Source organism: Trichomycterus rosablanca, chromosome 12 (genome assembly GCF_030014385.1).
Source record: "Trichomycterus rosablanca isolate fTriRos1 chromosome 12, fTriRos1.hap1, whole genome shotgun sequence".
Taxonomy (NCBI): domain Eukaryota; kingdom Metazoa; phylum Chordata; class Actinopteri; order Siluriformes; family Trichomycteridae; genus Trichomycterus; species Trichomycterus rosablanca.
The window spans coordinates 10,887,373-10,900,156 of record NC_085999.1 but is presented as its reverse complement, the minus strand read 5'-3'; the positions used below and the strand labels follow the sequence as shown (position 1 = coordinate 10,900,156).

At 41.4% G+C, this 12,784-nt stretch overlaps 1 protein-coding gene across 1 annotated transcript in view; it reads right to left on the bottom strand.

Annotated features, from left to right (window-relative positions):
- Positions 1 to 12,473, bottom strand: part of tsc22d1 (TSC22 domain family, member 1) — a 47,091-nt gene extending 34,618 nt beyond the window's left edge. Inside the window, exon 1 of the mRNA XM_063005882.1 lies at positions 9,354 to 12,473. Coding sequence (XP_062861952.1) covers positions 9,354 to 11,839 — 2,486 coding nt within the window. The 5' untranslated portion in view covers positions 11,840 to 12,473. The remainder of the gene's footprint in view (positions 1 to 9,353) is intronic.
- Positions 12,474 to 12,784: the final 311 nt, after the last annotated feature.

Genomic DNA, 12,784 nt, shown 5'->3' with positions numbered 1-12,784 from the left:
ATATGAATAATCCATACCGTATTAGGAATCAAAGACAGTATATCAAATGTACCGTCATACTGCCCAGCCCTAGCAGAGAGGGTATTTGTCATATGGTTTCATATTTACTGGGGTTTCCCCATTGAATGCAAGTCACCTTAACTCCACCACCTACTTTTAATGAGCATTAGTGTGTGTTGGCCATCAAAGCTTTTAATACATTTTAGAATAAAGTCACTCGAGAGTTGCTTCCTTCTAAAGGGTACCATGAGTGAAAAATGCTGAGAAAAGCTGACGTACAGAATCTCTGCACAGCCATTAAATAGGATTAAAATCTGGACTCAAAGTCCCACAAGGACGATTATTTTCAATATCCAAAACCACACCAGTGTTGCTTTGAGTCATTGCCTTCTTAAAACATTATGACAGAAGGGAGTAGGTTTTAATCCAAGATTTCTTAAACTGTGCACTTTTCATTGTCCCATGAATCTTACAGGACAGTCAGCCCCTGATGTCATTACAAATGCAAACGCCACATAGCAACAGTGTTAGCGGACTGATGAGCCTTACTGGATTCATGCCACAAATACCACTCAGAATTCAAACCTAAACGCTCCAATTTAATCTTAAAAAAAAAAAAAAAAAAAAAAAAAAAAGGTAAAAAACACACGCTAGCACACCAGAGCTGGGATCTCAAATACATCATATCGAGTCTCAGCTCTGCCTGCCGGCTGGGCCGGGTGGCCACATGAACGACGATTGACCTGTTGTTAATATAGGGATGGGGTATTGATCCGGACAGGGTCTCTCTCATAACTGATGCAACTACGACCTCTGCTGGCTGATAGATGGCGCCTGCACAGAGACGGGGAGAGAGTGTGGATCAGGGTGTGTCTCTCTGTACACACAGCTGATCCGCAGCTGATGTCGTCTAGTGTAGGTGACGAAATGCATACGGCTGCTGCCCACGTGTCGGAGGGAGCGTGGGTTAGCTTCGTTCTCCTCAAATCAGAGCGGGGGCCGGCATTAGAGGAGAGGAAGCATGACGCAATCGGGCAATTGGATGAGCTAAAAGTCGAGAGAAAAAGAGGAGAAAATGCATAAACAAAAATATTTAAAGTCTTTTTTTTTTGCCAGCTCACAATTTTTTTTTTAATCTTTTTGAGAAAAGCCAATTACACAACATCCTGCCAAGGTGGTTGTGCTCAGTTGGGAAGCACATAAAACAGTAATCACTGACCAAATTTCACACCACTCAAACGGATGGCACAAGGAGGGAAAATCTTGTTTGTACAGCAGTAACAAGAGCACAAGAAGCATGTAATAGGTTCTTTCATCATGTGATACCATGGCAAAAAGGATTTCAATTCTGGTCACTTGTGCACAGATTCACATTTACAGCATTTAGCAGGACATTTGTCAATACAATTATAACCAAATTCATTTTAGGCAATTTGAGGGTTAAGAGCTTTGCTCAAGAACCCAGGAGTAGCAACTTGGCATTAGTAGAGCTTGAACTGGAGACTTTCCAATTCCTGGTCCAGTAGCTTAGTCACTGAGCTACCACTGCCCTAAAATCATACAGACCCTATTCCATAAAGCAGATGCTTTGATTTAGAATTGTGTAATGAATACAATTCAGGCTCTTGCTCAAGGGAGCAACAGTGGCAACAGGGCAGCGGTGGGCTTTGAGCCAGCGACCTTCCAGTCACTAATCCAATTCCTAAACCACTAATCACCATCACTGCCCAAGAAGGTCCAGATATAAATGCTACAATAAGCTAGAACTAAAATGAACTTACAGTTTTACAGCCATTCATACCAACCTAGGAAGTGCGTCAGCCTAGAGGCCATGCATACTATAAAACTGCTGAACAAACAATGGTTTTACAGGAGTACTACAGGTGGTATTGTTTTTTATAACGGGATGCAAAATCATGACAGGATAAGGGATGTCTATAACTCACAGAAAACATGATGTTTTTGATGCTTTATTTGAATCCATTTTGCCCTCCACATGCTGCAGGTTTCAATGCATGTAAGTTGAAATATTTGATTATTAATAACTACCGGATAAATCGATTGCTGTAGTTTCAGTTAGAATTACATTATGTAGTTTTTGTTAAGAAGTCTCACCGTAGCAACCTTACAAATATCAGCCAAAGTATATCCCAAAGTAAAAATGACTGCAAGGAATGGCAGCCACTAGCCACAATATATTGGTGATACCTGGCTACTAATAAGAGTATATGCATTCACACTACTGGCAGGACTACAAAAGTGGAATTTAACAGCAAAGACAATTGGGCTGGCGCTCAAGTGGCGCAGCGGTAAAACATGTAGCACACCAGAACTGGGATTTCGAATACATCGTATCGAATCTCAGCTCTGCCTTCCGGCTGGGCTGGGCAGCTGCATGTTGTTCATAGGGTAGGATGAGCCAGACCGGGTTCCTCATAACTGATCAAATTACGACCTCTGCTGGCTGGTCGATGGCGTCTGCACAGGGTCAAGGAATAATGCTGATCAGGGTGTGGCTGATCCACATATGAACTTGCCTCGTGCAGGTGAAAAGATGCACGTTTGACAGTCTCGCTCTCCTCAGTCGGGGCGGGGGTCAGCACCAGTAGAGAGGAAGCATAACGCAATTGGGTAAAAATTTGACGCACTAAAAATCAGGAGAAAAAGGGAGAAAATGCATTTAAAAAAAGACAATTGGGCTAATCTGCATGACAACTAGTTAGCTGCACTTTCACAGTTAGACACAAACTGATGACTAAAGCAAAAACTAACATCCCAAATACAGCCTTATCATAACCAGTTTTCAAATGATCTGAAAAAAAAAATGAACAGGAAACAATATGAGACCGTATTAAATGTTTTTATATCATGTCAATGCAAATCTGCTGCGGAGCTGCCTGACTAATGTGGACAATAGTCATTTGCACCATTCCACTTACATACACAGCCAATTGTCCTTCAGCCCTTAATAAACATTTTATAAGCAAATATAAAATATAGTACGATGTTTGTTTTAAGCAGATCAAAGCAAACAAAAAAATCCAATTAAGACAAAAGCAATTCAATTAACCTCTGGCAGCAATGCAAATGCTTTATTAAAAGCGAGCATCAGCAATTGCGTCCTTTGCACTTGAATGAGGCTGGCTAAATAAACCAGGGTACAATCCTACAAACACTATTGTTTTATTGCTAACACATTGTGTTGCTCTTCTCTAGCCCAACCCTGTCTGTTTGATGTGTGTGAGTAACATGCTTTACAATAATCAATAGCTATTTACATGGAACTGCATTGAAATGCAAACCCACCTTTTGCACAAATGTGTTTAAAGCACTAAGCACATGCTCAAGGTTGTACTGATTTTTAAATAAAAACTAATATAAAAGCTCATTAAGAAAAATGATGTCAACAAATAATAGCAACCAAAAATAATTTGAGGTGTGCTATTCTGTATTTTTAAAAATACTATTACCAAAACAACAAATTGGTAGGCTACAAATTTAAAAGAACAGAGTGCAAAAATTCCTCTGAAATCAAATATGATATAAATATGATTATTTATATTACAAAAGAAATCAATTGTTTCAATCAATTGTTTGTTTATTAGGATTTTTTACGTCAAGTGTTACACTTTGGTTACATTCATGACAGGAACGATAGTTACTCATTACACAAGATTCATCAGTTCACACAAGGTTATATCGAACACAGTCATGGACAATTTTGTATCTCCAATTCATCTCACTTGCATGTCTTTGGACTGTGGGAGGAAACCGGAGCACCCGGAGGAAACCCACGTGGACACGGGGAGAGCATGCTACCCACTTAGCCACCGTGAAAATCAATTGTAAAGCAAAACGTTTTTGCCCTGTCTAGTCTTCTATCATTCATCCTAGACTACCTATTGGGAAAATCAGTTGTAGGCATCAAAACACAATTGCTTATTATAAAGAGCATAATGTTAAGTTAAGTTTAAACTAAAAAAAGAAACTTAAACATACAAATTTGAAGTCACAAACTATTTATAAACATGTTTTATTCCCCTTAAATGCTAGTACATATGCCCTAATGACAACCAACATGATTCCAACCAGTTCGAACTGGTAATTTAAGATAGACAAATGAATAAACCAACATCTACCTGTCGATCTATCTGTATATATACATACATACAATGGATTTAGAAAGCATTCAGACTGACAGACTTTGTGTAAATTAACATGTAAAAATGGCAAAATCTACATTCTACATAATTCCCTATAATGACAGTGAAACTTGAGATTGTCAAAAGTTCATCCAAAATAAAATAAATGAAATCTCTTATTAACAAATGTATCCAGACCTTTGGTTGTGGCACTTTAAATTGTGGTCAGGTGCATCCTGTTTGCTTTAACATTGAGAATGTCCTCTACAGGTGGACTCCAATTAAGTTGTAATTTGAGTTGTTTGGACACAGTTCAGAAAAAGCACACACCTGGGTCTATAAGTCCACACACAATTTACTGCACGGTCATTAAAAACCAAGCCACAAGTCCAAATAACTGTGGATCTCTGCAAACTTGGCCAAAGCAACCATCCGTGCAGGGATATTAAACAGTATCTAAAGCTTCAGGGGTTTCCAGGAATAATCAATAATTTTGATGTTGAAGAAGCTTGACACATCTTAAACCATCTCTGTCATACTGAATAAATCAGATTCCTATGGCAGAGAGGCAAGAGTAGATACTGTTAAATACAGTTGTAGTCAAACCATATTGCAAATTAAGTTTTTTTTTTTTTTTGCAAATTAACAAACTGTCAGCTTATTGCAATAACCCAATCAAATGAGAACAATTTAAACAGCTCAACACAATAAATATAAGTGGTGGTTTCAACCAGGTTTCCAAATTAATGCAGTCTCAAAATGATTTAACCCTGAACAGAATTCATCATAAGAGCACACATTTGCAAATCAGGCGTTGTCTCAAGCACACGTGATTGATGGCTTAATTAGTTGCATCAGGTGTGCTTGAAAGTAAACACACAGAATAACTGGACTGGCTAGGGGTTTGCTTAATGTGATGTTTAAATGTACGTTAGAAAAATAATTGGCCCGAAGAGATAATTGCTTTGAACAAACAAGGAAAATGGTGAATGATGAATGTGTCTAGAGATTCAGTTGGAAGCATAGCTCGCTATAGGAACACTGGCTACACTACCTTGACCTGCAGCGTGTGGAGGGCAAAATGGATTTAACCAAGTATCTGGAAACTCGAGGAGAAAATGTCATGCCCTCTGTGAGGAACCTAAAGCTTGGGCACCCTTGGACCTTCCAACAGGACGTTCTGGAAGATTCTGGAGTGGCTGTTACTGGACTACTAAGGATGCTTTTCATAAAGAGGTTGAATAAATAAAACACAAAATCACTGTGTTTAATTTGGAGAAACCACTTGTTGTATTGTGCTGAGCTATTTACATTATTCTTGTCTGATTGGTTTATAGCAAAAATATTTGTGCATTTTGTTAATAAACCTAATTTGCAACAGGGGTAGAATAATTTCTTAACTGTAAAAAGCATATAACAGCCTGCTTGGGCAGCAATTCTCTGATCTAATGTAGAGAAGACTGAACTATTTGCAGCAGAATGGGCAATTACAATGTCTGGTGAAAAACAGGCAATGCGCATGAACTGGCTAATCTCATCCCTACCGAGAAACATCAAGGTGCTGGCAGCATCATGCTATGGAGGTTCTCAGCAGCAGGACCAGGGATACAGGAAGGACTGAGGGACGAATAATTGTAGTCAAATACAGACACATCTTTGAAAACCTCCTCCTCTGTGCACACTAATTCAGAATGATGTGATGGCTCACCTTTGAACAGCCAAAACAACTCTAGGCTAGCTTTGATGTGCATCTTTAAACGTCCTTAAGTAGCCACTACTACTTATTATAAAATTGTTTGGTTTTTTTTTTAAATATGTTTGAAGAAAAAAAAACAAGTGGGCAAAAAATGAAGGGGTCTGAATGCTTTTTGAATCCACTGTGTGTGTTCCAGGTTAATAAGCAAGAACATCACAAAAACAGTTCAATTAAAATTACAGCCAAACACAAACATTCCGTTCTAAACATTCTAAATGGCTGATTTGTTCTTTGTTTTAAACGTGTATTTTTGTTAGAACTTTGTTGTTCCCACGTGAGGACATCTTTATCCCACTGACATCACAATTTGAGAAAAACCCAAGGACCGAAAACCACAAAGAATTACTACAGATTAGGCTGTACTGTAGAGATGATCTTACATAAACACTTTACACTTAAGACCCAACTGCAACACCCCTACCGCAACACCTTTAGTTCTGGCTTGAACTATAAGAGTAAACGCATTTCCTCTCCTGTTCCATTTCCACAGCACACATTAATTGGGGAGATCATCTCCACACAAAAGGTAATTCACTGAGACTTATGAGCAGTTTGAAATACAACCAAGAGCAGATTACGTTCAAAAAAGCAAACATCAGTTAATCATCACCCTAAACATGCCTGTCAGACAACACCATGACCTAGGAGCATTACAAAACCTTACTTGTGCTGACTCTCATCAAGAGCTATTGTTGGGCCTGGGAAATAAAATAAATCAAATAAGTCCTGATGACACTACAATAAAAACTAAGAGGGCTGTTAATGAAGTCAGAGAACATTAAAAGGCCAGACCTGACGTGAATGAAATACAGCCGAGTGTTTGGGGACTGACAGAATGAAAGACTGACAATATAATACTTAATCTAATAATCCACTGCAGTTATTATGAATACTAAATTGGCAAATCATCAGTATGAGGTAAAATCAGCACTGACAGCCAGATGTGCTCCAAGGTAAAAACATCTGTTCAGCTGACCAATATTGTGCAAGTTGCCAGTCCTTTAGTAAAGTCAGTCACTGTGTTCAGGTTAAATGGAAGAATACTCATGGGGACGTGGTGGCTTAGTGATTATGGTACTGGACTGGACTGGTAATTGTAAGGTTGCTAGAGCAAGCCCCACATCTGCTATGTTGCTACTGCTGGACCCTTGAGCAAGGCCCTTAATCTCGTTTGCCTGGAGTGTATACAGTAAAACTGTTAAGTGTTTTTGAATAAAAAGCCTCTGCTAAACGGCATAAATGTAAATTAGCTCATTAAAAAAACTCCTAAGTTTAGGTTTTTCCACCACGACCATTACTAACAGTGGATTCAATTTGATAGTAGCACTTCTAACTGATTTAAAACTAATATTTATCCTGGTTAGGGTCGCTGCCATCGAAGGGCTTCGCCATTTACCTCCAAGATGTCGCCAATCATGTCTATGTGGACACCCAGCTGGTCGATAGCACCACTGATATTAGAACCCGGATCTCAGCAGTGGTAGATTATTATAGCCAAAACTTTTATTTACCTTAGTTGATTGTTAGCACCGTAACATGATGACACAGCTGAAAGGAGTAAGACCAGCTCTGATTGGTTAGAAAAAACTAGTGGAAATTAAAATGGCTGGACATGCTGGCGTTAATCCCAACAGAGACAGCACGGCTAGCAAGCCAGCCTTGATAAATGGCTACAAGGTGGTATAAGTGTGTGTGCGATGATTAATAGGCAGTACTTAAAGGTTTTGGTTTCAGGGCTGGTGCTTGTTCTAGAAAGTTTAAGCATCACTGTTCTAGATTATTCAGTCATTTATTCTGTAAAAGCTGATGAACTAAGCTGTACGAGTCAGATATACTGCTCATCAAAGATACATTTCCCCAAAGTCCTTTCTAATAATTAAACACTCAATTTAATTTTGCACTTTTTTTAAATAGTTCTGGGTGATACGTACACATTGTACCAGGTTGGTAAATCACTGTCTAATCGAGCACCATCAACTCTCACATCCTTACTGCCTTACTCAGCTATACAGTCTGCCTTGATTCACACAATCACACCTAAAATCATGAGTCAGGTTTCCTCTCGGGTTTTACCCTGCAGAGAAACTTAATGCCATTCCAGTTAAGTCTGTCATCGTTAGAACCACCTTATTGCAATTATTAGAGCTGATTGTGATCGAGATAATGTCAATGAATTTATGACTATAATTATTTATTTGAATAACTGAAGTGTTTTGCTTAGCATGGGAAACTTTTTTTCCTATAACACATTTGGATAGTTTTGCAACCTCTGTGAATTTTACTGTCACATTATATAGTTAAATCATTTAATATTTCATCAATAATTACAGGCTATTGGTGTAAACGTATAAAAACAGTAGAGGATTAAACTTTTAAATGCATTGGTTTGTATAACAATGATCTTTTACATTTCTCAATATCAGGTATTATTTTACCTAACTAAACTCCATGAAACTAAATACATTATGTTGTTGCTATAGTCACTCTTGTAATTTAACTAAATACTTGCCCCCGGTTGATGAGATTTAAAATTTTTATTTCGTATTATCTACTGCTTGAACCTTGTTAGTGTCAATATGGGTTTAGTTTCCAGAAAACAATGAGCATAAGGCAGAAATAAACCATACACAGGGTGCCAGTCCACCGCAGGGCCAAACCATAGCTAATCATGTCTGTGTAGACGCCCGCCTGACGAGCACATTCAAGGCTGAATCTCTGCAGTGGTGGGCTGGCGTAACAGACCACTGTGCCACCCGAGCACCTATGTGTCTATTAACATGACTGTGCCACTTCAGACCACTAGCACAGAACTGACTAATTCCTGTGATTGTTTGTTCATTTATTGGGATTTTAACATCATGTTTTACACATCAGTTACACTGATGACAGAACAGGAAGCTAGAGGTTACACATGATTCATCAGTTCAAGTTCAATGTCAAACAGAGTCACTGACCATTAACTACCCTTGTCTATGGACTATGGGAGGAAACCGGAGCTCCCACACAGGCACACAGAACACGCAAACTCCATACAGAAAGAACCCAGGCCGCTCCATCTGGGAAGCAGGTTCTTAAGCTTTACAACTTAGGGGAGGGTCACACATGTACCTCAATTTTTGTAATATTGGCATTAATATGGTTCGCAGCATGAGCTGGTTTGTAGACTTTCAGTAAGTCAGCATTAAATGTTTAGAGCTTGTTGTTATTGTTTTCTGAGATTAGTGGCTTCAATACTACAAAAACATCATGTAAGAAATCAGTATACTCCATTATTATATTTTAGGAAGTTTTAAAACCTAGGCACTTGTGGAAATAATTTCAAATCCTTGTATGTTTTGTACCAAAAAAGCAATCAGTAAGAAAAATGAACAGGTATAAAGCCATAAACCAAAAATAGGAAGTGAAAAGACATAAAAACCCAACCATGTAATCTAGTGTCTAAATTTGACACTTACCTATCATCCTCTCCATCAACAGGCAAGTTCTTCAGCAGACTGGCTGAGGCAGTTAAACCACCGCTCTCCTCCAAAGACACAGAGGTGCCACTTTGGGAGGCACTGTCACTAGCTGCCAGCTTGGGAAGTGTAATCAGGGACTGGTGCTGAATAAGAAGGCGCTGAGCATCCTCCAGCTGTGTGGCCATCAGCGAGGGGAGGTTGGCATACAAGGAATTGACAGCCGGCTGTGCCCCAACATCCTTAGCTCCATTCTGGGCCAGACTAGCCTGGGGGTCACTCTGGGCGTTGGGAGGCATACTAGATGAGGGCAGACTTGAAGTAACAGCAGGGACGAACTTGGCTCCTATGCCTTGACTGCTCAGAGAAACCTGCTGCTCCACAGACAGCTGTGAGGGAATGGCCCCACCAGATTTGGCCTGGGCCATTTGAGCTGATGTCTGCTGGGGCTGTAGAAGAGCTTGAGAAACTGACTGAGCAACAGCAGCAGGCACATTGGCTACAGGTGGTTTTGAGGCTGGCAATGCCTGACCATTACCTGTTAAGGCCACAGGGGGCATGGAGGTTGTCAGGTGGGATATGGTTTGTGCTGATCCTGAAGTAGCAACCTGGATTATTTGCTGAGGCTGTGTAAAGTCAGATGGACGAGCGACTCCTTGGCTTATTGAGTTGACATGCACCGGGGCAACTTGGGCTGGTGCAGCTGATTGTGGGGGAGGCGGGTAGGCCATCTGCTGCGGAGAGATCCCTGGCAAACTCTGAGCCGGAGTCAGCTGTGCTGCTTGGGCATATGTCAGCTGCTGTGGGGGCACTGCAGGAGATGGATGCCCAGCGGTTGTCTGCAAAGATGCCATGCTGACTGAAGCCTGCTGCTGATTGGAGGCCGGCAATGGTGCAGCAGGAGCAGACTTTAAATGTGGATGCACCATATCCTGGCGCTGCATCGGAGGCTTGGGAACATTTGCAGGGATGGAGTAATCGGGCTTTTGATTAGAAGGTGGAAAGCTCTGCTGAACAGCCGTGGTGCCGCCGATATCCCCACTGCTTACACTTTCAGAGTAATGACTTAGAGTGCTAATTGAGCTGTTGACAGAGCTACCACTAAAACTCTCTAAAGATCTCTCTGAATTTAACACACTGTCTGGTACAAAATGACGAATGCTCTCCACCGTTCGGGTGCTGGGAGCATTTTCAGAAGGCCCAGAACCTGGAGCATCTTTGTCATAATAGTCTGTGCATGTCCATCTTCCTTTCTTAAATGGCTCTGACGTTGAGTCCAATTTAACTACTCTGAAGCGTGAGCTGGTTGTATGGGGAACAGGCACTGGTGCTTGTTGAGTGCTGGAGACAGAAACAGCAGTTGGAGGATGGGTTATGTCTGTTATGCCCATGTGACTGACACTTGTTGACCCAGAGGCATTGGTGCCAGTTGTCAGTGTGATAGCACTACTTACTCTACTTGTATTATTCAAGCCAGTAGAAGGAGCTACACCACTACTGTTTGTAGTGATGCCACCCAAACCAAGCACACTGGAGTTCAAAAAATGAGGATTGCTTGATATGGGCTTAACAACACTATTTGTGGCAACAGATGCAGCAGAAACCATTCTAGTAGACACTACTTGGGCAGTACCAACCAAGGACTGACCAATAACACTTGTCGTTCCGACTGTTGCATTATCCACAATTCCTCCAACATTTGAAGGCATTTTCTGGTCTACAATTGGTAAAGCACCAGGGTTTGATGTGATGCTGGACACCACTGAACCACCGGGCAGGATTCCAACATGTGAACCACTTGATGTGGTCGAGATGGACTGAGCATTTCCAGAAGCAGTGGAGTGAAACTGGTGATGTTGGACATGGTGGTGATGGTGAACGGCACCGTTAACCATAGTCCCATGAGACTGGAGAATTGGTGGTTGATTTGGTGACACAGCTCCTGGGGTTTCAGCATCATAAAGGTTGTTTAGAGTTTCTTCAGACGAGCTCCTCTCAGGTCCTGCCGCATCATTGGGTCGTGATAAGGACATGTCCAGGATCTCGGAAGAGGACAGATCTTCTGTGTGGGACTCGTCCAGGTCGTCACAGCTCTCCGTGTCCTCGGTGATGCTGTTGTTTGTGCTGACAGAGATTTGTGCCGAGGTGACGCTGGTAATCTGAAAGCCACTCTTCTTTTTGATCTGTGTCCCTGCTGTGGGCACAACTGTGGGCAGAAGCGTGGACTGGGAGTGGATGCTGAGGCTGTGTGGAGGAGGAAGAGGATGTTGAGGAGCAAGTGAGGTTGAGGTCGAGATCGGGGCTGGGGGCTGAGGCTGAATCAATGCGACAGGCTTGAAGTCTTCTTGTGGCATCAGGTTGCTGGTAAGGCTGGGACCTCCAGATGAAACGATCAACGAAGAACCAGAGGTCCGTCTGGGACAACTCGCAGGCTGCGCCATTTTTCGTGCGCTTGCTGAATCTCCTGCAGAGTCAGGGTGATGCATTTCTACTGGTGGTCTCTGGTGGAGTTGTAAATACAGGCTACAAGGACTGTCGTGTTGACAGACTGTTTCTCAGGAGGAACTGCACCTCGTCCGAGTAATTTCCACATAAAACTAATAGACACTTTCACAAATAACAACCAGGAGTCGATAATTCCACTTTAGCGCTGAATCTCTGAACAATGTCCACGGCCGGGCGCACGCTAATATGCTAACTAGCTTGCTGGCTAAGTTCAAAACACTCGTCGAGAAAGCTTATTGCTAGCTCTCAACCTAGTCGGCGCTTGTTTGTTCGTGTGTTTGTCTGACGCCAGATGACAAAACGTCGTCAATGGAACATGTTTTATTCGTAAATTCACCTATATGACAATAATAATAAAGCAAAGGTTGATGTTAATAACCGAACACGGGCTACAAGTGCACGCACCGACAACACCACTCAAATCACACAGAGCTAGACTCTCAGTCGCATTCTCAATAGAACCATATCAAGCGGTAAATCATACAATCCTTTGTCGATGACAGAGCAGCAGACTCGGTTTACACTACTCGCGGTGTCGCTCCACTTGTTTATTCCATTCCTTCAGTTCTTTTGATTAATCCAGCGGTCACTGTGCCATTAGAAATCAGTCTCCTCTGTTTTTTGCTTCTAATGTAGCCGTGCTACTGCTAACCGCCTGTGACGAGCCAAAAGGGGGAGGAGAATTGAGCAACATGGCGACCGCGCATGTCAGTTTCCAGCCAGACATAAAGCCAGTCTGTTCCACAAACAAATTCTCCAGTTCTGGAAAATGATATTTCAACATAACTTCTCTCCTCATGGATCAATTTTATGGAATAATAGGGTAATCACAGTTGGTAGGAAGTCAATATTTAAAAAAGATTGGTATGAAAAAGGTATTGTATTTGTAAAGGATCTTTTAGATTGTCATGGAGATCTTTTAAATT